The sequence below is a fragment of the Haplochromis burtoni genome, unplaced genomic scaffold (genome assembly GCF_018398535.1).
Source record: "Haplochromis burtoni strain Fernald_Lab_line unplaced genomic scaffold, NCSU_Asbu1 Contig_56, whole genome shotgun sequence".
Lineage (NCBI taxonomy): Eukaryota > Metazoa > Chordata > Actinopteri > Cichliformes > Cichlidae > Haplochromis > Haplochromis burtoni.
In genome coordinates, this window is record NW_024582417.1 from 1,872,122 (window position 1) to 1,899,153 (window position 27,032).

General features: G+C 38.9%; 1 protein-coding gene across 4 annotated transcripts; it reads left to right on the plus strand.

The window, feature by feature from the left end:
* The first annotated feature begins 3,051 nt into the window (after positions 1-3,051).
* il13ra2 (interleukin 13 receptor, alpha 2) lies at positions 3,052-16,204 on the plus strand. 4 transcript variants are annotated; one of them, XM_005922191.2, is made up of 11 exons: positions 3,052-3,158; positions 7,402-7,521; positions 7,667-7,785; positions 8,062-8,210; positions 8,996-9,152; positions 9,247-9,367; positions 9,989-10,173; positions 10,315-10,466; positions 11,851-11,998; positions 14,714-14,837; positions 14,923-16,204. In XM_005922191.2, the coding sequence occupies exons 3-11, from the start codon at positions 7,695-7,697 to the stop codon at positions 15,008-15,010; spliced, it is 1,215 nt and encodes a 404-aa protein (XP_005922253.1). In that variant the 5' UTR covers positions 3,052-3,158; positions 7,402-7,521; positions 7,667-7,694; the 3' UTR covers positions 15,011-16,204. The 4 variants fall into 4 exon arrangements, with proteins under 4 accessions (XP_005922253.1, XP_005922254.1, XP_042076806.1 ...); XM_005922192.3 differs by lacking the exons at positions 3,052-3,158; positions 14,714-14,837; positions 14,923-16,204 and adding exons at positions 13,201-13,274; positions 13,391-13,525 and having other exon boundaries at positions 7,352-7,521; XM_042220872.1 differs by lacking the exons at positions 3,052-3,158; positions 14,714-14,837; positions 14,923-16,204 and adding exons at positions 13,246-13,274; positions 13,391-13,525 and having other exon boundaries at positions 7,352-7,521.
* The last annotated feature ends 10,828 nt before the right edge of the window (positions 16,205-27,032 follow it).

Genomic DNA, 27,032 nt, shown 5'->3' on the forward strand with positions numbered 1-27,032 from the left:
TGACAGTGGCTTGCATTTGAGGATCAAATTCAGTTACAGTGTTCCAGGACTGTTTCTGAGTCAATATGCTAGTCTTTAAATGATAATATAAACCAGAAATAATTGTATGGCCTTAAATATTATTTATGCCCACAGTCACATTGCAGTGTAACAGGGGTTTAAATTACTGCATGCTGCTTTAAGTAAGATTTTTCTGCAGCATCCTGATGTTTTTAAGTTTTGAAGCTGTGCTGTTTATTGGAAATAATGCGTGGAAATGTAATTCCACACAAACACAGACACTTTGGGACATAGATTTGTACTTTTGAACTTTGTACTGAAACGTTAGGTCCTTTTATCTAGAATTTAGTACGATTTTTTTTACAGTTGAAACACAGGCACATACATGCAGAAACTAATGTGTTACTGCATGTGTTTTTCCCTGGAAAACAGGGTTGAATTTGGCAGGAATTCCCGATACGCTAGCTCCCAGTATTCAACAATAAGCCTGTCACTGTATAGAGTCCCTTTTGAGTCTTAATTTTGTTTTTCTTTGGCCGTTTCATTTTCTTTTATAGTTGAACATTTGTTACAGGAAATCTTCTCTCAACTACAGAACCTCAAAATGTTTGAAAACTGAATAAATTTCACCAAAAAATAGAGATAATAGATAAAATATCAAGTTTAATATTGAATTGTATATATTTGAACAGCAATTTGGTAAATAACTGAAGAAATGATTCAAACTTTGTTTTTTCTGCACATGTCTTGTTAAATGAATTCCATATGTCATACCTCTCTTAAAGGGCATTGTCAGTACCATGTAAACGTGTATGGGCTGATTGTGGAAGCCACTAAGTATGCAGGGATAATAAAGGCAGGAGGTATGCTGACAGCTTTCTGAGGGCCAAACCTGTGAGGGTACTTATGGTATTATATTGCTATTCATAGAGTCTTCACATTTTAGGTATTGGCACAGACACATCTTGTTTCTGAAGAGCAGGTCTTTAATTTTAATGTCATGGAAGACCAAGGAAGAACTGAGGAAACCGAAGAAATCCACCATGGTGGTCTTCCTTGGTTGCCCTACCTTTCAGCATTTCTTTTGCTTTCAATGGCACATGATGAAAAATGGCAGCTCCAGACTCAAAAGGTGATCGAAAGCTAAATACAAATACAAGCAAAACCATGTAACTCTTTAATATATTTAACACTTTCATTTGAGTGGTTACTTTATAATATCTGGTAACATTTTATAAAAATAAACAAAATACTGCTCTATGGACAATTTTTTTTAACTCCAGGTTTACAAGCTGCTACATTGGTCACTTTAAACCACTCCAAACTGTAAACTGTAAATTCTAATCGCAACTTCTCTTGATCCTCTATGACTTAAGCGGATATTTTTCTTACTCCTTTTTATAACTATTTATTAGCTTTTTTGCCCTGATGTAACCAGAGCTTTGTCGTCTTGTCTGTCTGTATGCTGCACTGGATATAGCAGAGATGACAATAAAGTTTACATTGACTTTGACTTTGAAAATAGCACAACAGGATGGAGACCTAAATGAAGGACTCAGGAGACTGAAACATAAACTCGAAATGAAGCTTTAATGTAGGACTCTCTCTCTCTCTCTCAAAAAAAAAAGAAAATACAAAAATCCCCCAAAGATTAAGTGGGAAGGAGCAAGGAAACCAAATACTAGGAATCTTCAAGGAAACATAGATGAAGGGGACACACAACAATGAGGGTCTAGACAACAAAGGATAAAGAAAGGCTCTGACAATATGTACACAAGCCAGGTAACAACACATGTCTTCATCAGACATCTGACACCTTTTGAAATAATATAAGCCCATTAAAAACAAACAAACAAAACTTTGGAATATTCTATAGAAAAGGATAAACAGTGTTTCCACAGCCATCAATGTAATTATGCAATATCTTGATGCATGCTCAATCATCCAGGTAAGTAAATCCCAAAAGGTTGATTCTGTTCATCTGGACGTTGTGTTTTCAGCGAGTGAAACGTTTCGTCATTTCTTCAGTCTCATCTGCCTGCAGGTTTGACTCTTATCATCCACTGGAGCATAAACTGGGTGTCATCAGGACGCTACAACACAGAGCGAACACCATCCCCACAGACACAGCGGCCAGGGAGGCAGGCATCAAAAAGGCCCTGAGTAAACGTGGTTATCCCAGCTGGACATTTGTCAAAGCTGGGAAGTTGCCTAAAGAAAGCTCCAGCAGATCCAGAAGAGAAGGACAACTGCTGCCAAAGCGAAAACCCTTAGTGATCCCGCTTGTGTCAGGAGTATCAGAACAGTTGAGATGCATTTTTTCTAAACACCATGTCTCCTGCAGTCTATTTACACCTACAGGCCAGTGGACACTCTTTCAATGATGAGGATGTACACATCCTGGACAGGGAGGAACGCTGTTTTGAGCGCGGAGTCAAGGAGGCCATTTACGTGAAAAGGGAAAGAGCATCTCCGAATCTAGGAGGGGCCCTAAGGGCACATCCTTTGCCATCTTACAATGCTGTGATTGCAGCTATTCCCCAACTCTCTGCGAATGGTACTCATGGCCATTGATCAAAATCCTTTGATCAGTGGTCATGACAATTTGCATATTAATTATCAAGAAACTGACCTCACAGCTCATTGTTCATTCAGTGTGCTAGTTTCAGTTATCGTGCAAATGTTTTTATAAGGTAGGGGAAATCTTCAGTCAGCTGAGAATGAAGAAGTCACTTGGATGAGTGACGAAATGTTTCTTGCACTGAAAATGCTACGTTCAGATGAACAGAATCAACCTTTTGGTAATTATGCAATACTTTAAGGCCTATGGGCCATACTGAAGGTTGTCCAACACTCAGAAGGTTGATAGATGGATCTCCCAGTGGGTGGATGTGTCAGATTATCCTTGGGCAATATACTAAACCCTGAGCTGCCCCCGACGCATCCATCATAGCGTGAATGTGCGTGAGAACGATAAGACCAAGACCTTTGGCCTAGTAAGTAAGCGTAAACACACTGGGGCATAGGGTATTATGAGGTAAGAAAGCTGGGACAGAACCCTTGAAGGATCCTAGGCTAAATCAGGACTGATGTGATTATACTGTCTTCCAGGCATTGGACAAAAACCTGGCAGCTGTGTTGAATTGTTTTCGGTTCAGGTAGGTGAAAATGTTGTTAGAGTAAACAAGGTGTGGTGACTCAAAACTATTTCTATGTCTTTGAAAGAGAAACTATTAGTATTTTTTTGAGAATTCGCTAAGATAATAAAAAAATGATTGCACAAACTTTGCTGTTGATTAGCAGAGTTTGTTTTACCATTTGCACAAGGGACGTTCAGTGGTAGAAAATGACATGACACCCAGAGAAGGTAGCATTAAAATTGAAAAAGACACCATGACTGTGAATAATACTTTTAATGTAGAGCGTGTATAAGGAAATAAAATTGGCACCAGATCCTTGGGGATATGTAAGAGATTCAAATGGGGCTAAATAGTAGTGCTCTGTTATCAGATGTGTTAACGTCTGAGCTATAGGCTATATTGCACATTTTTAGTTCAGGTCCTGGATTTCTGAAGCGATCAACATGTTCAAATATAAATCATGAATTATGGTAAATGAGTGTTTTTAAATAGGGTATGTTCCCTTTTTGTCATGAGCCTGGGTCTTTTTCATGTGTTTCGTGCCTAGTGTCTTTTGGTGTCAAGTTTGTGTTGTCATGTCTGCGTCTCATGTTTCCTGTTTTATTTTGAAGGTCTATGTCCTATGTTAGTATAGTCAGCTTGTTATGTCAGGTTAGTGTCAGCTGTTTCCCCATGTGTTTCCACTTCCCCTCATCACCCTTGTGTGTATTTAATCTGTGTGTTCTGTTCATTCGTTGTCAGGTCGTCTGTTGTTCCATGCCACTGTTCCAGGGCTTTTCCATGTTCAAGGTTTTGGTCTTTGTTCAGTAGTTAATTTTCCCAGTTTAGTTCTATTTAGGTTCTTTCCTGTGTGCCTCTATGTTTTATGTTTGTACTTTTTTTTTTTTTTTTAAATCAGCCATATTAAATGGCTTGCTTTTTGTGAATATTCGCGTTTTCTTCCTCGTTCTCTGTGTCTGCATTTTTGGTCCTCTACGTCACTCCATACAGTCTGCCTCCACCAGACCGTGACACTTTTAGAGTTTCTATCATCACACCTATGGGAAAAATACCACCCTCTCCATAAAACAAACAAAACAAATACCACCCCCCCACCCCATGTTCATATACCTGCATACGGACATCAAGTCAAATGATTTGTGTTAAAATAGTTGGCCACAAGCAGTGATGCCAATTATTTTGAAGTTGAGTAGAATTTGTTGTAATGTTCTAACATGACAGATACCAATAAATGAAAACGGGTGAGGTGCTTTTAGGCAGTTCTTTACACTTGCCAAGTTGGGAAATAACGCAATACCTTGTCTTCTGTCAAGTCTTTACCTTCAGGCATTTTTCCACTTCAAGGCAATTTCCCTGCAATAAACAGCAAATAAATAGTTCATGTATACAAATAAAAAAACTTGTGAGATTGAATCCCTTCTGAAAGATGCAGTACGGCCTCGGATGCATCTTGATTGTTCTCAGGTAAATATAGGTTAACTGAGAGCTGAAGGTTGCAGTCATTATGGTAGTATGTAAGGGGGTGGTGGAGGTAGTGGTGTGGAGTTTATTTCACAGTTACACATGAATTATACTTATGTGTCAGATCAGTGTCATAACTTATGCCGTAATCACAACCCCATTTTAACCCTACGGCAAAAAATTCTATGCAACCTGGGCTCTCGACAAACTGAACTACACAGCCGACTCATACAACGACTCTAATGGCGTGGATCTCATGGTTGTGAAGAATTTGGACCCAAAATGCAGACTCCAGACAGGTTTAAATGAGCAAAAACCAAGCCTTTATTTACATGAGGCCGCAAGTCTACTCGGTGAAAGAAACTAGGAAACATATAAGGGGCCCACTCTAACAGACAAGCAGTACATAATAACGAACAAGGAAAACCGAGGGCTTAAATACACATGATGTAATCAGGGAACGAGACACAGCTGCTGAAAACAAGGCGCAGGTGAACAAAATCAATTGACGATCAAGAGGGGAAGCAGAAATGAACATAGTGCACATGAGATGAGAGACTCAAAATAAAACAGGAAGCCAAAACAATGAGACGGAGACTAAGACACAAACTTGACAGACCAAAGTAAACACAAAGACAAAACTGACTAAACATGGGTGACATAACAGAAGCACAGACTAGGCACAGGGAAGTGAAAACTACAACAAAATCAATGAAGAGAAGGCAATGTGAATAAATCCACAAATTTACATGAAAAAACAAGGAACTGTCACTACTATTGTAGTATTAAAGAAGTTTCTTTACAGTACGCAGTAACTTCAAGACCCAGTTTACCTGTTATGTCACAGTGTAATTTGGTGGTTTACTTGCTAATGCTCCCACTCATCTGTGTATATACATTGTGCTCATCTGACAGCAGTATGAAAAGAGGAAGATCACAGACAAGATTCATGGATGTAGTGAAAGAGAACATGCAGTTTGGGTTGCTACCCAAACTACTGTGGCTGCTGATGATGTACGAGGTCTTGCTTAATCATGCTTAATCATGCAAATTGACTGGAGAGGCTGAGGTCTACATGAGGAAGTGCCTTGTACTTTCGAAATGCCTTAACAGCCTTAAACTCTACAGCGACGGGATGCTGTCATTGCCCATCCCTGGCCTGGTAGAAGAGTTTAAATGTGCAAAAGTGAGGCTGGAGACGTCACTCGTGGACTCCTGAGAGCCCATAGTGGGAGGTGGTGCTCCCAACCAGCAACAGGGAGAAAGTGGATCCCAGTCACAGCTACAGGCCAAATCTGCTCTTCTCCATCATGATGTGGTGGGTCACATCCAACAGGGCAGAGGAGGATTTTTATCTTGGAGCAGTAACACATCTCTGGCAACAGGCATCTGTAACTGAACAATGAGCAATGGTGCGTCGACGGGAGGAAGCAGCCAGACGTGCTGGGCAAGCAGGGTCGCCGGATGAATTGGGAGCGTGTTGAAAAGAGAAAACTCACATGGAGTGAAATCTGGGGATGGAGTCTAATAGGCAGGAATAAGACATTCCTCAAAGTAACCAACCCTCAAGACTTTCTGCATTAGAAACAATGCAATATCAGGGATTTGTAACATCTAGTTATTTTATTGAATGAGATCGTGGGACAGAAAACTGTTTAAGATGTAGGGAAATAAATATAAGTATGTATAATGTATGCCATTTGGCAAGCACTGCTGGCCATGCATTCACTGTCAAAATGTTAATTTTGTTGTTTAAGCTAAACATAGAATTTTGGTAATGGCAATGACAGGAGTATTAATCAAATGACTTTCTTATAAATTTCTTCTTGGTTATACTATTTTCTGTTAACCCCCCCATCTCTGTCTCTCACACACACACACACACACACACACACACACACACACACACACACACACACACACACACGTAAAGAACCCAACCCCAAACTGTGTGCCATCTTGCGAATTGCATACAGGTACTTTTGACTGCTTCTTTAATTGTCACTGCTCATGAGCCACATGTTTTAAAGTGGTATAGATTTTACTTCCACCCCCTTCTTGAGCCAACCCCCCCTCCCCCAAACCCTTCCATTTTCCCAGCAGTATTACGCTTGCTTGGCTACTGTTACCTCCCAAAAATGGAAAATATAGAATAAAACAAACAAATAAACAAAATAGAAACCAATGGTCCAAAAACAAAAGATGTTTATGATTAAATACTATTAAAAGTTCACTGTATTATTATTATTATTAGTGTTTAGTTTATAACTTTAGAATTTTACTAATTTAAAAAAAATACATTAAATACTAAATATCACCACAATAAGACCACTTGTACAAAATAGTATTTTGTACAAAACAAAACAAAAAAACTTTGCGTGGTGATCAGGATAAGTAATTTTTGTGGGGGGAAAAACCTCTATGTATGTTATGTCTTTCTTTCTTTTCTGTATTGCGCTTTAGACGGTCCCTGCACACTCGTCTCACATCCAAGTGCTCACAGAGACCAGTCATTGTTAGCCCAGGTTGGAAAAGGATTCGCTTTAATTAAAAGAAACTTTGACATGTAAAGTGAAGCCATACGGATCCTTAGGTTTTATTCTCTCCCCCTTCCTGCCGCGCGTAATGAGTACCTTTTAATCTCTATCAAAATGTCACATACAGGTTCAATCTAATCGTTTTACAGACTCCTCCCTATCTGTGTTTACTTTGCACTTCCACTGAAGAGAATCTTCATTTTGATATTATTACTCACAGTAATCAGCCGCTGTTTATTATTCAATTGTTTCCTCACTTGTAGTCTTAAACTTTCCTAATCGGGGAGGCTACAAATGCATCAGTCCACCCACGCCGTGCCAGTCTGCTGTGCTCTGCCCGAACCTGCTGCAGCAGGAAAACAGCGCTCTTAGCCAACGATCACGTAAGTATTAATCTGGACATTTGTGTTTATTTTACTTTTATTCCTGACATTTAAAAAATTAATTAAATCATTTATGAAGTGAGATCACTTATCAGAATTCTTTTTGTATTTTTTTTAAATCCTAATTAATTTTTATTTTCTTTAGTCTTGAATATACACTCGATAAACTACTGATGGCGAGAAAATGCAGGCTGACTTACACAGCAACACTGATGCTGCTTTTAATAACCTGGAAGGAGAGCACGTATTGCAATGGGCTTACAGGTTGGTCCCAGACGTTTTTCATGTACTTAGACTTTGCTTGATAGAAATGACACAAACGGAAGCTTCTCCTTTAATATGAAATGTTTTTAAACATGGCCCTCTGCCACTGGAGTTCTGAGGAAAGAGCCTATCCTGCAATATGATGCAGAAGGAGATTTATTTTTACATTTGGCAGCAGTTTGTTGAGATATTCCACTGGATACTGTTGATATAAAAGAAGCTTCTTTTTTTTTTTTCCATAAACACAAACTCTACAAATATTTGTTTCCTTTACAGTGAGTCCTCCGAAGAACCTTGTAATAACAGACCCGGGGCATCTTGGACAACTGGAGATTACATGGAATCCCCCAGACAGCTTGCCTAACGTGACAGAGTGCTCAGTACGATATCAGCTGGAGTACAACACCTACCGGGAGAGCTGGGCTGTAAGTGCTTAGTCTTTTTATCAGATCTTACACTGAAGCGCATAACCTGCCTGAACTCCTCCCAGAATGATTTTCTCAAGAACATGACCTGCTCTGGTAATGGGCCAATTAATAGCCGTAATTACAAGCAATAAAATGTTTACTTGAAATGATATCTTAAGTGACTTTACAGTATAAAAGCACCTCAGCAGGACTGTAACTCTGCAGAGATCACAAACATACAGCCTCTTAAAGCTGCTTCATCATGATGGGATTCGTGTCTCTGTAATTTTAAACCCAAATTTGTGGGGATTTTCTAATTGCACTTCCACGTATTTATGCCCAAGTATCTATGTCTAAACAAGATAAAAACAGAACATATTCTTGATACTTTTTCCAATTAATGTGGGTGAGGCAATGCTGTTAGTTATGTCTCAGTAACAATTAGTATGACGCACTGATCATTATCTTACAATGAGTGAAAGAACGAGCTTATCTGCGCCTATGATAACTGTGCCTGATAATGAGACGTGTCTAGACAACTATGCAAAGCTCTTTTATATCCTTTAAACAGCTCAAGTAAAATATGAAACAGCAGATATAATGTGACTTACTAAAAATTGATGCATAAGTTGTGGTTTTTTTTGTTGTTGTTGTTGTTGTTGTTGGTTTTTTACAAAAGCCTCAGTAATACGGTAAAAGTTTTGTGGGAGAAAACTGTCTACACATCTTTGTTAAATGAAATAAGAAAAAACTCAGTAGATCAGGAAACTTTGGCATGTAGTAACTCATTTGTGCTTTTACAGAGCATCAGGACAAGTAAAAGGACCTACACCGCTCAGTTTGACCTGATGAAAGATGTTAGAGTGAGAATCTACACCTTGCTGAGTGGGACCTGCACCAACGATACTATGATCAAGAGCACAGACTACACTGAAGTCATCCAGAAATCTCCCAGCACAGGTCAGCCTTCCAAGGCTTATAAGATTTGTGATTACAGAAAAGGAGTATTAGTAAGATCATAGCTAATTTGATTCTTTTCTTTTTTCATGTTTAGGTGTTTTGGGTACTGAAGTCCTGGATTTTAAATGTGTATTCCACAACATGGAGTACACAGAGTGCCAGTGGAGAAGAAGTGAAAAGATACCAGACAACTCCCTGCAAAAGCTATATTTCTGGTATGTCTGCCATGTCAGAGCTTTGTTGGCTCGTGTTGTGGTCCATAACAAAATATTCCACTATCATTTGGAACAGCTAATGACATAATCAGCTTGTTTAATTTTTTCCTGAGACAAATCTGTCCACTTTCTCTAATATTTGATGAGATTTCTATTCACCAGTTAACAAGATATGAAAAAGGGCAGTACATCAAAAAATGGTGTAATAACTAAAGTGATTGTAAAACGTGCTTCTTTTCATAATGTGTGCTGTTTTCATCACTGTTTAATTGTTAATGAGGCTTACGTTCATAAAAGAACACCACAAAACAAAGAACAGCTCCAGTTAATTTCCTCCGGAGAATAAAAGGAGAAAACAATCCAGTTGTCTTCTTCCACTGATGAGCGGAAGAAAACTGAGAATAAATCTTGTTAAGGCACATACCCACGCAATTATCTGGAAACTGCAGCGGAAACATTTAAGATCACTTCACGCTGAAATGCATCTTTTACTTTTCTTAGTGGGAAGGATTTCCTCAGTACTGAGTTACTCATGTCTTTTGCTGATTAAGATTTGATGTTGTCACATTATGTAAAGCAGGATGTGGATACAGAAGCTTATCTGATCTGTTTGTTCTGCAGGCACAAAGAACTTGGACAGGCTGAGGAATGCCCAAAGTACAAGACATCAGGCGGTGTCACGATAGGGTGCACATTTGCAGATGTACCGCTTCCTGTATTCACTGATATCAACTTCTGTTTAAATGGAAGCTCTCCTGAGGGGCCACTAAAACCAACGTTTGCCTCCCTGCAAATCCAGAACCATGGTAAATACATTTCCTGCTCCAGTTTTGACTCACCGCTTGCTCAACTTTGATTTGACCGAGATCCGCAACATCTGTATACCTCCTTGCATGCTATCACAATTGCTGATTTTGTTTTCCTGTGTTCTTGATGCATTTATGCAGTGAAGTGTGCAGCCACAAAAAAACTGCATCTGCAAACAGGTCCTGACAAGTTTGAACTACACTGGGAACATCCAGATGGAAAGGTTCCTGGCCACTGTCTAGAATATGAGGTGGAACACACTCAAGAAGGACCTGATGGAAAAAAATCATCGGTATGGTTTATACAACATGTGCTTTGTTATTAATATTATTTTTAACTCTAAGGCAAATCTGTATCACAAGAGCATTTTCCCTTCCACCTTGCTGTGCAAAGAGTCTTTAGATTTGGTTTGAGTGGGTTTGTGGGGATGTAAAAGTGGGGAACGCATTGCATAAAAACAAGTAAACACAGGATTTGAGATTGTAAACATTCAGGGAAGAGCTTTATGTTTCAAACTGCAAAAAATCCACCTTAAAAATTCACGTTCTCACTTTGTCTTTATTTCTAGAAATGCTCCAATCATTTCTGTGCAAAAGCTTAATTGCATTAATATTTATTTAGATTTGAGTCTTCTTTAACTGAAAAAATGAATCAAGTCATAAGTCATTCATGGTGTTTGCCACTGCTATCAGCTGTCTGTAGCTATTAGCACATTCCTGATGTTTTGAATGACTTGACAGGTCATGGTACTTCATTCCCACTCACCTGAATCTAATTGGTGTCACACTTGACTTTAACACAATAATAGAGCAAAACCACTAAAATACCTCAAGATCACTGGTATTAACACAGCAACCTAGACAAAACATAAAGGTGGGAGAACATTTTATTTCTGACATTTTTCCTTTGTTGTACATCCAGACATTCCACTTTACACCTGTATAAAAAAAAATTAACTAACTTGTTTGTTTTAGCTGTGCACGCTTTATTAAACATGCAAACTTTTTCATTCATCAAATATCTTTTTATTGAAAGGAATGCCTTAACATTACTTCAGGCACTGTGGCTTTGGGCAGCTAATAACAAAGCTGCTAACAATTTGACTTTGTGGTTTTATGGACCTTTAAAAAGTGGAAACTATTAGAGTCTGTGGTTTTGCTTTGCTATGCAATTATTTTTTTTAATCCCACAGTAAAAGGTCAAGAAAAAAATGATGGATGTGTTTTAAAGTAAATAGAACAATAAAAAAATAAGTAAAAACTCAAATTTTAAAACAAATCCTCATGACCATCACTGAGTGGAGATTAATGAGGTTACAAAGGGAATTTAAGTGTACCATGAAGTACAAAATAAAATAGGGTTACGAGTCTTTGAGACGCAGCTGAAAGCTGTCTGCTTGACAAAGCAGTGTAGCCTTAATTGGTCAGATGCCCAGTGCTTAAGCTTGGGTATGAGCCCAGAACTCTGCATTAAAGACCCAGTACTTACAAGAAGTGTAAATCTGGTTTTCCAGATCAAAAACAGCTACTTAACACTGTTAGACAGCAAAGTGGTGAGTGAGTTAAACTGTCATAAAACCGAAATGAAGATGACGAAACCCATCAAAACTTAAGTACTTTTTGGGTCTGTTAACTCTGTTGTTGTAGTAATTATTTACTTATCTTTTTCATTGACAGACAAAATCTCTGCCAGGAGGGCGGACAAGCCTGAGTTTGTCCATCGACATCAACAAGACCCACTGCTTCAGGGTTCGGTCTAAGGTGCATAAGTACTGTGCGAGCACGAGCTACTGGAGTGACTGGAGCCATCCAGTATGCCACCCAGGTAAGAATGTTTCGCACAAAAACGTCTTATTTTTTTGGCTCTCTGGGGTACTGGATGTTTTCAGGTTTTCATTTAAAAACCATATCATTTCTTCTTTTGACACAAAAAAGCCATTATTTTTTTGATGAGTTTGTAACTGATATTGGGAAGTGGCACTCTTGGTTTCCTAGGGCAGTAGGAATATTTATCAAAATACAATCAACTAATCAAAATACAAAAAGCCAAAGCTAAAAAAAAAACCCCAAAACAAATACAAGCAAAGCCCCCCCCCCTTAAACATAACAAAAGCCAAAAGCTTGGAACTGCCTGTTTTGGAAAAAATAAAGACATTTATACTAAAAAAACAAAAGATTAGGCGCCAGTTTGGCTCAGTGCTTTGAGCAGTCGGCCACATGCCACACGGCTGACAGCGGCCAGTCCGGGTTCGGGTCAGACCCACGGCCCTTTGCAGCGTGTCTTTCCCCTTCTCTCTCTGCCCCTCCTTTCCTGTCCTTTCTTCACCGAGTCTTTGAAATACAACTGAAAAAGGCCAATATTTTGCTGTTTACTAGCAAAATATTGCAAAGGGAATATCAGAAACAGCTAAGCTCTCTCTTGACTTTTGTGAAATATTAATCAAAGCTGCTTTTAACTAGAAGAGGGACCGTATATAAAAATAGCAAATAAAGTACAGTACAGTATGTAAAATCATGGATTTCTACTGAATCTAGAAGGTTAAGGTCTGTACTTTGCATAAGGTGGCACATATGTTAATTTTGAGTGCTATATTTAGAATAAAACACGATGTGATATACTTGCATCTATGATAGAAGACAGTTTTCTTACCTTGTCTCTGTTATAAACTTCGGTACCCAAAGCACTTTCTTGCTACAAGCCCCTAAACAAACGTTTACACTCCAACAACTGCACCAGGGGCGTTTTGGGGTCCAGTGTCTTGCCCAGGAAGACTTTAACATGCGAACTAGGAGAGCCCGTCATTGAACCACTAACCTACTAAAAAGAAGACGACACACTCTACTTCCTGAGCCACAGCTACTACATGATGTTTGATAACACAAAGTGATTAGTTGACCGATTCAGCATTAAGGCTTTAAATTCCTGAGTGTTACTTTTCATCTCATATTCCTAAGCGATCTGTTCAAAGTGTGTTTCCTGTAAGTAACGGATTTACAAACTAAGCTGTAAAGCATTTCTTTTGTTAGCAACAAGTCCTGCTAAACCCTCATAGTAGTCTCGTTGATTTCAAGCTGGAAGATCCTGACGCCACCAAGAAATAGTAAGTTTTAAGATTATCTCATTCAAGCATGCAGTACGTTTCAATTTATGTCAATACAACCAATGAAGCAAAATATGCATAACAATGTTCTGATTTCTTTTTCTTGCTTTTTGTAGCCACCGATGTTGCCACGATTGGAAAGTCCCCTGAAGGAAAAGCTGAAGGATCATTTTCATCCAGGCTCGGCACAATATTTTATAACATGTTGGACAAATTAATGTTGCAAAAGTATTAATCCAATGTCCAAAATCCAAAACACAAAAAAGAACATCTCCAGTCTAATCCAATGAAAGACGGAATATTAGAATTTCTGTAGATTGTTGTGTTAATTGTCTGTGTAATTTTTTTTTCTTTCTGTTGTTACATCATACTGCCATTAAAGCAGCAGACTGAGTAGGTCACATGAGAAAAAAAAAAAGTCTGAAAATCATAATACGCATCCACACTTTATTTTTGTGTCTACCTCTTTTGGATATAGAGACATTTCAGCCTTTCTTGGTACTGTGAATGTAATGATTGATATCTCAACATAGCAACAGGTTGTAAATAAAATGCATCTTGTAAGATGTAACATTTTTCTACATCTGAAAGGCACTTTAAGGCCAGAGCAGTGGTGTACAATGTGGAGGATCAGTTGTGTCCCAAACTTTTTATTGTGGCCTCTATAAAGTAAATAGTCGCTGAACCATGCCATAAAACGGACCTTCCTTTGTCCCGTTTTAAATCATTTCAACTGCTACTTAGAAACATTTGTTCAGACTATGATTGTAAGCATTAGTATGCAGGATACGATTGTATTTTTGGCCTATGAAGTTTCACAGAATAAAATTTTTTATTGGTGTGCTCGTGTGAGTCTTTCATTGAGATCCAGTTGGTTGGTTTAGACCAGGGGTGGGCAACTCCAGGCCTCGAGGGTCCTGCAGGTTTTAGATATCACCCTGGGTCAACACACCTGAGTCAAATGATGAGTTCATTACCAGGCAAGACATGTTGAGGACGTCATTTAACCATTTAATAAGGCCTGGAGTTGGTTTAGACAAAGACATCAGACTTTCTAGTATAGTGCTATTACTACTACTCTCATTGTACTACTACAACAACTACTGATAATTATGCTTTTCAACAGAAAAGTCCATTTATTTCCCGCTAATCCAGTCACGGGTAGGCAGGAGGTGGGGCTAAAGCCTATCCCAACTCTCATAGTCCACCAGTCCATTACAGCAAGCAACAAGAAATTTAAAATTTGGACAATGCATGGAGAACGTGTTCTGTCTGCAAACCGTGCAAATACAGATCTTATATATTGGACAGTTTGTTTGTGCTGATTCGTAGTTATACAGATTTCAGTTGACCTCACTTTATAGCGTTTTGTTGATGTGTTTCATCGAAGATGAGCAGCTGTTCTCTAACCTGATTTTACTTTTGTGTGCTTATTATAGATCAGAAAGACGTGACACCTGAACCAGATGCCATATGGGATGCCATACCTGTGTACATTTACATCGCTGTTGCCATTATTGCCCTGCTAGTGCTGTCTCTGTGTGCGTGGGCAATGTTCAAACTGTAAGTATATTCACACCCATTACAAAATGTGCCAACATGCAGATAAAAAGCAAACAGAGCACTAAAGCTGTCCTTTGGATCTCAGGAAGAAACCAGTGCAAGAGAAAAAAGTGGAGTCTCTGCTTACATCCCTGTTTGCCAGGCGTCCCCTTCTTGGTCCCACACAAGCCTAAAAAGGCAAGAAAAGCTGTACCTTCCTCCGACGCAAAGAGGACCTCATATAAATATTTTACTGTTACATTCCTCCTCAGTCATTGTTTAGGTTCTGTAGTTTCAAAAGGCACAATGAAGCACTCAAAGATGGCATAGCATGCAGACAGTGAGATTGTAATCACATGTTTCAGAAGATATTACATTTAGACTGAAGGTCATAGTTTGTCTGTGTTTGTATTATATCATATAACTACATATTATTCCAATATACTATATTTTTTGTATTTTTGTGTATACCTTTCCATATAAATGTTTGAACTGTCCTGTTAACTGGACTGTTACACTGTACCAGAAAGTATCCTATCGTTGTTTACTTTTTAGCTATGACACTTGCCTATTTGTTAAGGGAGGAGAACTTACTTTGGGATTACGTTTTTTAAATATGTTTTTTTACTACTTATGATTTCTTATCTGGTTCATTTCGCATGGATTTGTATTGATGTTGTGGAGAAATAGCGTTTTTAGTGAAATCTGTTTGTTGTTTACCTCATGCCTCAATTCTTGCCAGTCAGCTCACACAATAAAGACTGTTTTTGTTTTTGTGTAAAGTGTAAAATATGTGTTTCATAAATGTTAAATGGATTTCAACAAAGTTATTACTAAACACTTGGAGTCAAGGAACTTTGCTGACACCTATGGATGAATTAAATGGAGAAATTGAACCAGTTAGTAGTTTCAAATGCCACATGTCTTTGCCAGTTTTAATCCCCCCCGTTTTTGGAGGCTTGAACTTTATCCAAACTAACCTGCAAAACAATGTTACATCTATTTCTGTGCAACTCTTGCCAAACACCATTTATTGTATTAAATCATGGAGTTGATCCAATTTTTATGACATTGAAAGTGCTTTTTGGCTGCCATCCATTTAGTCCAAATAAATAATGAATGTTTAAATTTTTAAATTAATGGATCACATATATCTTTTTGATTTCTGATCCTGTTGGGGTTGGTGGGTTTTAGAAAGCAATAGAACATATACTATAAAATTAGGCTATCAAGTTGGTGTTGAGTGTTATTCTTACCAGCTTTTATATGTTAAAGCATATTTTATGGAATAATAGTGCTTGTAATGAATGTATTTTATGCTCTTATTTGGGTTTGATGTATTTCATTATGTGCTTAATTCTAATTAAAATAAAGAATAATGTTCAAGATCTCTTCTTTACATCTTCGCATTAAAAAAATATAAACTAAAAAAAAGAGAAAAGGGATTTTCTGTTTTAACAGAATGTAAGTTTGTAGGAAACAAACACATACTCCATTTTTTTTTCATTGGCAAAGATTACTGGGCCACACTGGAGAACACTTTGTTCACTCCAGATCGCAAATAAGTGTGAGACGTGGTTTTGCAGAGAAGCTACATAGTTTATTAATGAATACTGAGTGAGTATAGTAACGCAGCCAACGAGTTATGAGTTATTCAGGACAAGGGTGAGGCTTCAGCTGAAACTGATAACATCAGCTCAACTTTCTGAACCTCATTCAACTTATCATGGGCCTCCCAGCAACGCCAAAGAACAAACAAGCATTCAGGTAGAACAATAAAATACTGTATGAACATTAATGCCCTAAAATGTCTGTGATTCACTAAAAATACAGATAACCTTGTCTTTCCATCATCTGTGTCATCATGCATTCTTGGATATTCATTCATTCATTCATTTTTTAACTGCTTATCATGGGGGATAGATGGTGGTGGTGGTGGTAATCCAACAGAAATAATGATAATAATCAATGTCGCATGTTTTGTACATGCTTGTGCAGTGTACTCTGTAAGCCAACCTCAGCAAAGTCAACAACATACCACTCTTGTAATATAAATTATGAATATCTTAATTTTTTCATCATGTATCCATCACAGTTGTATCTGGAAAACAAAATAGGATTTGGGCAATTGGATGTAAGGTGGGTAAAATCTCCTGAGGGACCTCATCGGTATGGTTTATACAACACGTACCTTGTTATTTTTGTTTTAAACACTAAGGCAAATCTGTACGAGAAGAGCATTTTCCCCCAGCAAGCTTGCTGTGCAAAGAGTCTTTAGATTTGGTTTGAGTGGGTTTGTGTGGATGTAACAGTGGGAAAAGCACTGTAGAAAAATAAATAACCACACACTTCTAACTTTACCTCTATTTCTAGAAATGCTCTAATCATTTCTGTGCAAAAGATATTTATTTGGATTTGATTGTTTTTTAACTCGAAATATTAATTTCAAGTCATAACTCATTCACTGTGCTTGTCAATACTGTCATCTGTCTGTAGCTATTAGGACATTCCTGATGTTTTGAATGACGTCATGGTACTTCATTCCCACTCAGCTGAATCTGATTGATGTGTTAAAGTCAAGCAGGACACCAAATAGAGCAAAACCACTAAAATACCTCAAGATCATTGACGTGGCAACCTACACAAAACATAAAGGCGGGGGAATATTTTATTTCTGACATTTTACTTCCAGATGCTCCTCGTTACAGCTGTATAAAAAAAATAAACTAACTTGTTTGTTTTAGCTGTGCATGCACATAAAGTGCGTATACATAAAGCATAAGTTTATGCATGAGGACTGCCCGGCCTGCTCAGACTGCCTATACTCCCCCAGCTCCCACATTGTGTTTTGATCTTTTGTTTGTTTTCATTTTCCTGTTTGTTCGTGCTCCAATCTGATTTAATTTTTATTTTTTTACCCATCCAAACAAAAAAAGGGCCTGGAGCCTATCCCAGCTGGGAAAGGGACTGGTCTACTGGAAGCTTTTGTTTAGTTAACAGAAATTATGATAGTGATCATGATGACTGAAAATTATTGCTGCAAGTTTTATAAACCACTTCTGCAGTGTAGTTGTTAAGTGAACCTCAGCAAACTCCACTTTTGTAATATTCATATTTTGTAATATGAAAGTGCTGATGTGATTTTATCATCATATAATTTTATGTTTATCACAGTTATATTTGTTTTATACTGATAAAATGTTGTATGTGGGTGTTAATTTCTCACTAAGTAAGTAAAGATTATTTATATGGCCCTTTCAAGAACAAAGGTCAGAAAGTGTTTCACAATCAAACCAAAATCTTGGGAGGGCAGAATCTCAAAAGCTTAATCTCCTTTTTCTTTAACCTGGACCAAGATACAACCACCAAGTACTGAGCAGATGATTTCAGAGACGTAGTGATTACGAATTGATATAGTACTTTACTAATATAGGGAAACAGCTGACCTTGAATAGCCCTAAAATGATCAACGAAATCTTGAATTGAACACTGAACCTTATGGAGAGGCAGTGTCAGTTCAATTCATATTGTGGTAAATCACAACATGAGTCACCTCAAGGCGCTTTACACTGTAAACAAACCCTACAATAATACAAGAATTCCCCGACAGTCTATGACTCACTATGAGCAAGGACTTAGTGACAGTGAGAAGGAAGAAACCTGTTATGTGGGACCTTTCAGAAGACTGGGTGAGAAGCATTTGCAAGTGATCTGGGGATGATTTGCTCAGACAACAGAATAAAAAAATTAAAATAATGATGGTGGGATGAAGTGTAAGCATGTATTATGTTATGACCCAAGATCATGTGGGTTGTGTGTGCGCGTGTTTATGTGGCATGGAAGATTGGATAATGGATTGATCAATCAGTACTTAACCACCAAATGAGAGCCACCTGGCCCCTCTCTCATGGCCTCCACCACCCAACAGCCTGTCCTCGGGATTGTTATGCTGAGTGTCTCTGACACAAATTGGTATTTTATTAAGTATAAAATCATATGTAAACATTACTGTGTTAGGGTTGGTGTTAGTGTTAACCCTACAAACATAATGCATAAAAAAAAGCATACCTAAACTGTGAACACTGGGGATAGAGACACTGGATCTGGGAGAGCCAGAGGGAAGGTGACTCAGCATCCTGGCAATGAACAGGTGTAATTAGGGAAGTGGATACAGCTGGGAACACAACAGGGATAAATCAGGAATAACACTTAACAGAATGCAATGAGATGAAGTACTCTCACAATAAAACAATGGGTGACAGAACACGGAAACCATAAATAAGACAAGACTGACTAAACACAGACTTGACAGGAGAGGATGAAACACTGGGGGGAACTAAACTCTAAAGTAATTTGGAACATGGATAAGTACACAAAATAATACAGACATTACACAACCCAAATATCTCACATTAAATAAACAAAAAACTGGAAAGCCCGTAAAACTCAAGACTGGGTCAGCTGACCCGGGACCACGACAGCCTTCAGATGAACCATCGATCCAGGTGACAGACGTTACTATAAACGAGCGACTCAGGCGCATTTACAGTGTCCCAATCTTTAAAAATCCTCAGTCAAAAGAAAGGAATTAGCTTCTCACTCTAAATGAGCAAATCAAAATAGTCTTCCATCACTTCTGGACACTAGTGTGACTCACTGAGTTGAGCAACTCATATTCTAAAGGTCCACTGCAGAGGCCAAGTTTGAATCAGGCATTTCCTCTCTTTCCCCTGATCTTTCAGTCTGAATTTAATCCGGATCTTTTTATGGTTAAAGTTCTTGCCCTTTATTATTCACAAATGTAACCATTGTCAGCAGGTACTTCGTGCATCACAGTAGATATAATATTTCCTTCCCTTCTAGTCTCATTGACACAGCAACCTTGGACTCAGAGTAAGCATTTCTAAGAGCTTATCAAAAACAGGAGCGTTAGAATATACTGAATATAATGGGGAGGCATTTGTAGCAAAGCACAACATTAGCGCAAGGTGTATGTGACAAATATAAAATCAGCAATAAGAAGTTTGGATTGACTGCCAAAAGGTTAACAGTACAAGAGTACATAACCCAGAGTAAATATCAAATATTGAAAAGGCCAAATAAATGCACTGAACATCAACCTGAAAATGGAAAAAGGTCTAAATAGGTGAGGAACAAGCACAGGAGCAAAGCACAAAAGACTTTTATTCCTCCCAGCAAACAGAGACCAGATATATTCAGCATCAGCTTTCAGCAGAAGCAGAAGTGTTACCAAAAAGAACCAAAATGTTACCAGTGATACATTTCAGCAATACAGGCATTCCCAGTGTTGCCTAAACCTTTATATTAATGAGACAAGGCTTTTGGTGCTCTTGCAAACTCACATTTACACAGACTAAATGTGACTTTGCTAATCTGTCAAATGCTGCCTGCACTCTCTTCAGGGGGTCTGACCATGTGCCCATGTTCACCACCATGCCATCCTAATAAAATGCAGCCCACACACCACTTTGTTCTCGGGCTGCATTACACTGTCTAACCAACATGATGCTGTAAGAATATATGTTTTGACAGGGTTACAAAGACACAGATGCTGCTCTTCTTCTAGAAAGGGAAACCTGCCAAGAGCAAAACCACAATTTTTACCATCCCTATTTAGTCAACACAATCTTCCTTCCTTGGTAGGGAAAAAGAATCTGGTTTTGTTAATATTTTTTGCCTTAGATGCCCTGTACTGATTTTACTAAGTGAACACATGTTTAAATTCTAAAAATACAAGGGAAGGCCCAATTAGAGGAAGTACCCACAGCAATACTAATTTAAACATATATGCTACCTGCTTCAAGTATTCAAGTAAGACCATATTCTTACACATTTGTGTGAGTTTGCATGTCTAAAAAGAAGCATGGGTCCCTATGAACAAGTTGTTTACATTTTTCCCATCTAAATCGCCCAGTGTTTTATTTAGCATTTCTATACGTTTATTCTAAATCATAGGGGCAATCGTGGCTCAAGAGTTGGGAGTTCGCCTTGTAATCGGAAGGTTGCCGGTTCGAGCCCCGGCTTGGACAGTCTCAGTCGTTGTGTCCTTGGGCAAGACACTTCACCCGTTGCCTACTGGTGGTGGTCAGAGGGCCCGGTGGCGCCAGTGTCCGGCAGCCTCGCCTCTGTCAGTGCGCCCCAGGGTGGCTGTGGCTACAATGTAGCTTACCATCACCAGTGTGTGAATGGGTGGATGACTGGATATGTAAAGCACTTTGGAGTCCTTAGGGACTAGTAAAGCGCTATATAAATACAGGCCATTTACCATTCTCACCTTCCTCCAATGTTTCCTTACGTGGAATTACACACATGATAAGGTTTAGGCAATCTACCATGGGAGCTTTTAGAAGACTTCCATTTATCTGGTATTTTGACCGTGTCTCGGTCACTCAGAGCAGATGAATTGGCTCATGGCCTTGACTCCAGATGTTGCAATGATAGAACACAGCTGGATATCTATTTGACTGGTGCATCAGTGTTAACAAATAAGAGCACAACACAATTTATCATGAGAAAGAGGACTCATACGGTCAGTAATTGGATGTTCAAACTGCTTGAGGGAGGTACTAGATAGATACGAGAAGCAGTTATATTGTTATTGGGGTTTGTTATAATCTGGGCAACTTGGCCAATCTTTACGTGTGCAGAGAAATCTGCGTTTTAAGGAGAAGCACAGATTTCAGAAGACATTTTTTTATAAAACTGCAATAAAGAAGCAATTCTGTAGAAAATAACCTCGTCTAACTTCCTACCTAAGATGCAAGCTATACTAAGCCATCTGTGTCTTCCTATATCAGACCAAGACGCAGACAGATCAGCTGGAACTGACAATGGAAACGTTTTTTGGACATACACCAGTCTCACCAGCCACAAAACACATAAACTTTTATGCATAGGCACATGTTTGCAGACCCATTCCTCTGACTTGTACACAGCTTTCAGGTATGAAAGTATGGGATGCTCCTGAATCCTGTAAAAATTGTGCTGGAACTTTCTCCTCAGTATCAAGTACCACAAATATGACAAATATGAGAATGAAGCATAACTCAAACTGATCTAAGATGTTTCTACTGGTTCAGCCAAATTAGCAAAATGCACATCTTTCCCTTTTCTTTTTGCAATTGATTTTTTTTCCCACTTACCTTTCTTATGGCAATAATTATAGATATCTGGATCATTACCTTCATAAGATTTCTGATCTGGTGACTAAGATTCTAATTTCAGTGCCATGTCTTTGTATTTCTCACTAAAGACGTCATCAGTGAGAACAGCATCCTCAATGGGACATGTGCTCATTAATACAGTGAGATACAATAACAAAGAAAATCAAGATAAATGAATTTTTTTAAAGTTATGAATTAATTTGCATTTTCAGTAAGAAAATAAGTATTTGATCTCCTATCAATCAGCAAGATTGTTGGCTCCCAGGTGTACTTTATACAGGTAATGAGCTGACATTGAGCCTTCTCAACTTGTATAAAAGACAGCTGTGCATAGAAGCAATAAATCCATCTCGATTCCAAACTCTACACCAGGGGTCCCCAACTACAGGCCTCGAGGGCAGGTTTTAGATCTCACCCTGGATCCACACACCTTAATCAAATGATTAGTTCATTGCCAAGCCTCTGGAGAACTGCAAGACATGTTAAGGAGGTAATTTAGCCATTTGAATCCGCTGTGTTGGATCAAGGACACATCTAAAAGCTGCAGGACACCGGCCCTTGAGGCCTGGAGTTGGGGACCCCTGCTCTACACCATGGTCAAGACCAAAGAGTTGTCCAAGGATGTCAGGGACAAGACTGTGGACCTACACGAGGCTGGAATGGGCTACAGGACCATTGCCACGCAGCTGGGTGAGAAGGTGACAACAATTGGTGCAATAATTCACAAAAGAACCATAAAATAACTGCCAATCTCCCTCGGTCTGGAGCTCCACGCAAGATCTCACCTTGTGGTGTTTCAGTGATAATTACAATGCTGAGGAACCAGCCCAGAACTACTCAGGAGGAACTTGTCAATGTTCTCAAGGCAGCTGGGACCATAGTCATCAAGAAAACAGTTAGTAACACACTACCCCGTGAAATCCTGCAGTGCCTGCGAGGTCACTCTGCTCACAAACGCACATGTACAGGCCCGTTTGAAGTTTGCCACTGAACATGTCAATGATTCAGAGGTAGACAGGATGAAAGTGTTGTCAGACAAGATCAAAATTGAGCTATTTGGCATCAACTCAACTTGCCGTGTTTGGAGTAGGAGGAATGCTGCCTGTAATTCCAAGAACACCGTCAACATGGAGGTGGAGACATTATGCTTTGGGGGTGTTTTTCTGCCAAGAAGACAGGACAACTGCACCACATCAAAAGGAGGATGGATGAGCATTGAAAATGAGTCGTGAGCATGACAGTGATCCAAAACGCACAGCTAAGCCAAAAGATTGGCTCAACAAGAGGCACATTACGGTCTTGGAGTGGCCAAGCCAGTCTCCAGATCCTAGTGTGTGTGTGTGTGTGTGTTTTGCCACCAAGTACTAAAACACGTTTTGCAAAAGGGATCAAATACTTATTTTCTTCATGAAAATGTAAATTTATAACTTTTTAAAAATGCATTTTTCTGGATTTCTTTGTTTGTCCTGTCTCTCGCTGTTCAGATAAATCTACCATTGAAGTTATAGACTGATCATTTCTTTGTTAGTGGGCAAATGTACAAAATCAGCAGCGGTTCAAATATTTTTTTCCCTGACTGTAAAAGTTGAGGAGTTGTGTACGAATAAATCCAGTGCAAGTTCCACACATTTGTCTGCCAATCCCCGTACATGAACTAACTCATATACCTGCATGAAAGCTGCCTTTCTGCTGATCTTTACAGTCCTCAGCTGATAAAGGAGAATAAGCCTGTTGTGCTTTACCTGTAAAGACAGGCTAAAGGATTAAAGTCTGTGCCTTTTGACCTTAAAAGAAACAAATGCCTTGTTAAATGCAGCCTGCCTTTTCGACTCTTCTTAGCCTTTTTCCCTGACTTTTCTAAATGTGGAGTGCAGAGTGGAAGCGTGGCTAGTCAGTGTAATACTCCCTCAGCTCCCACATGGGTGTCTGATTTGTTTGTGTTTGCTTTAGTGGTTCACGTTGATAATCTGTCATATGCTAATCTCAGTGATTTTATTTATTATTTCTCTTACAGCTCATTAACTGGTGTTGGGAAGCGGTTTGATTTGATGTATCAATGTCTTGATCTTTATTCATCTCTGTCTCCCTCGTTATTTATCACATGAAAATGGTCTTTGTACTGTGTCTGTAGCATGTGGCTCAACACCAAAACCCATTATGAAATAATCTCTTATGAAGTTCACCCAGCTCCCTCATGCGTTCAAGAGTACTGTATATGCTTTATGGTCTGATGGATCATCAGCTCTTGTTGCCCTCTACTGCCCAGATAATCTGTAGCATATGCATTTCATAAATAAAATAAGTCTTTTTGGATGTTTCTCAGCTGACTCTCCTGTGAAACGTGGATAGACTGATTGTAAACAAATAGCTGAATTAAACTCTGTTAAGATTACGTGAGCATGGCATGTTTCTTGCTATACACTCGTGCAGATTTGCCTGAGAAAGACTGGAGTTGTGTTGAAAAACATGTCAAACATCTTAACACGCTCTGTTTAAATGATTACACCATTTTCTTGAAGCTTATATGTGTATATTATAGAACCCCAAAACGAATGAGTCTATAGCAGAAACGCAATTAAACAGAGAGCTTCAGCTGCAAGATATTTGCTTTCTTGTTGGGAAAATAACCATCTGGCTCCGGGCTGACCGCAGCTTTCAGTGTTTGATCCAACATTCAGTGACATCCACAAGGTCAGGTAGGCAGCTGGCTGCTTCCCATGGATAGCTGTGTCTCTGTTGTTTACTTACTTAGCTTGGTGGTAAAGTTCGGACTTCTTGCACAGTCACAGTCTTAATGAGAGAATTAATACCGGTAGAGGAAAATATATTAAAGTGTGTCCATATGAAACATGTCTTTATTTTTGTGTAATTTTGTGTACATGTCCACACTTTCAGTGCACAACTACAAATGACATAACAGATGGTTTTCAGATACTTGAGCAATTGTTAAAGTTTGCCCCCATCCACAGTGACTGTTTATTTATTTACTATAGTCCTGGTGTTCTGTTGGCTTGTCTGCACCAGATTGTGTAATCATGTTTAGTGTTGGTTTTTGTGTTTTTGTGTGTCTTCTTATGTGATAGCAGGTGTTTCTCTTTGTTACTTGCTGATCCTACTTTTTTTTGTTGCTTTTCACATTTGCTCTTGTTTTCATTTCCTGTCTTGTTCACGCTGCTGTGATTGTTTTCACCTGTTCCTAAGTGTTTTCAGCTGATTCCAACTGTATCGTCTTATTCAATCAACCCTGTGCATGTTTCACATGCTGTTACTTTGTAGACTTTGCATTTGTCTTTTGCATCAAGCAATAAAACGCTTGAATTTTGCTCCCCGTTAACACCCTGCTGTGTCCTTTGCATCTGGGTTCAATGGGACCCAAAGAAGTTGCAGGGCAGCAGTGATAACAAGGAAAGATCAGAAATGCTCTTGGGTTAATGTGTAATTTTGGTGGAGCCAGTCTTAACAGAGGACTTGGAGGAGGGTAATGTATAGCCCGGCTGTTACAGTCCAGTCCATTTATCTGACTTACTAGTGCGCTGACCCTTGTTCACAAGGACTTCCACTGTTAAGGAACACATAAACTGGACAACTTCAGGTTTGGATTTAAAATGTTCTCAGCTTTTTAGAACATCTGTGCATAACCAGTCGTATCAGTAAAACAAATTTCTTCCACAGGTACCAGGGGTGAATTTTTCATCTGTCCCCCAGGCTCAGTAACTGGAATCTGTCCCTGCGTGGTAAAAGTGTGCAGGGCCTGGCTGGTTACTGCACCGAGGGGCCAGGCTACTCTCCGCAGCCAGATGCAAACAAATTCACACAAATAACAGTGATTTATGTCCCAATGGCTTTCATAAAGGACGTTTGCATGTGGGTATTTCTTGCTTTATTCATTTATTGGACTTTTTCTTTTTTTTTTTTTTTTTTTTTTTTTTTAAGGAAAAACACTGTAAAATCTACTGCTATTTTTAAAAGCTTTGTAGCACATAGAGAAAATGGGGGGGAGCTCACTATTACACCATTACACCAGAATGTGCCTGAATGTGACCCTCCTCACTCTGCAGCACCTGACATGTTCGGCATGACCACTAGGTGGGGCAAGATGATTACTATTGAGGTGCTGGTTAAACATAATCCTCAAGAAAATGCAGCAAATATAGAGGAGACTTTGGTATCTGGCACTTACTCTTATTCTTGATATTTTTGGTTTCTTTTTTTGTGAAAATGTCAATTTACTTTGCAGAAACGTTTTATGCGAGAACCGCAACTGTGTGGGTGGAGTGCAAAGCATAAAGATCTACTGGCATTTCAACTTGAGACCTCTAACACGAGTGGGCAAACATTTCAGAACCTCCTCCTGCCAAAGAGATAGACGTGCATATTATGTGAAACAGCTGGGATATTGTTGGTGCATATCTAACATTAATGCTTAAAAACATTCTTGTACCATAGAATTTTTTTTTTTTTTTTTTTTGTGTCCTGAGTAAATATTTCACTTGCTCAGTGTCAAGAGTCTCTTTGCTCTGCTGGCTCTACAGCCAAAGCACCTTTCTTTAGTTAAAATTTACTTTTTAACTAAAGAGGAAAAAAAAAAAAAGGTTTTACATGCATCAGGGACATTAAACTAAAACTGGATCACACCTGACAGATATTTTGGTAAAACTTGGCGTGTCCTCTTTTAGCCTGACACATGACGCCTCACCTTTTAACCTGTGTAGCATATTTCAAAGATTCCTGGGAGGTAATGAGACGAGGAAAAATCTTCCACCCGTCACAGCTTACAGGGGTAAAATTTCAGCTTCACACAATGCAATGATTTGAACCCTTTCCCCTTTAGAGTTGTTGATTCTTGTGTACACGCTGTCCACAGCTGGGGAGTTTTCACGCTTCTGCAGCTGTGGAAAAAATATTTATCAACTTTTCCGGAGTCCTTAGCAGCTGTTGCATTTTGTAATCTGCAGGGTAAACGAAGACTTCAGCAGGATGTTCCAAGTGTGGCAATACCTTCTGTTCCCAAACACCCTGAGAAATAACAGGA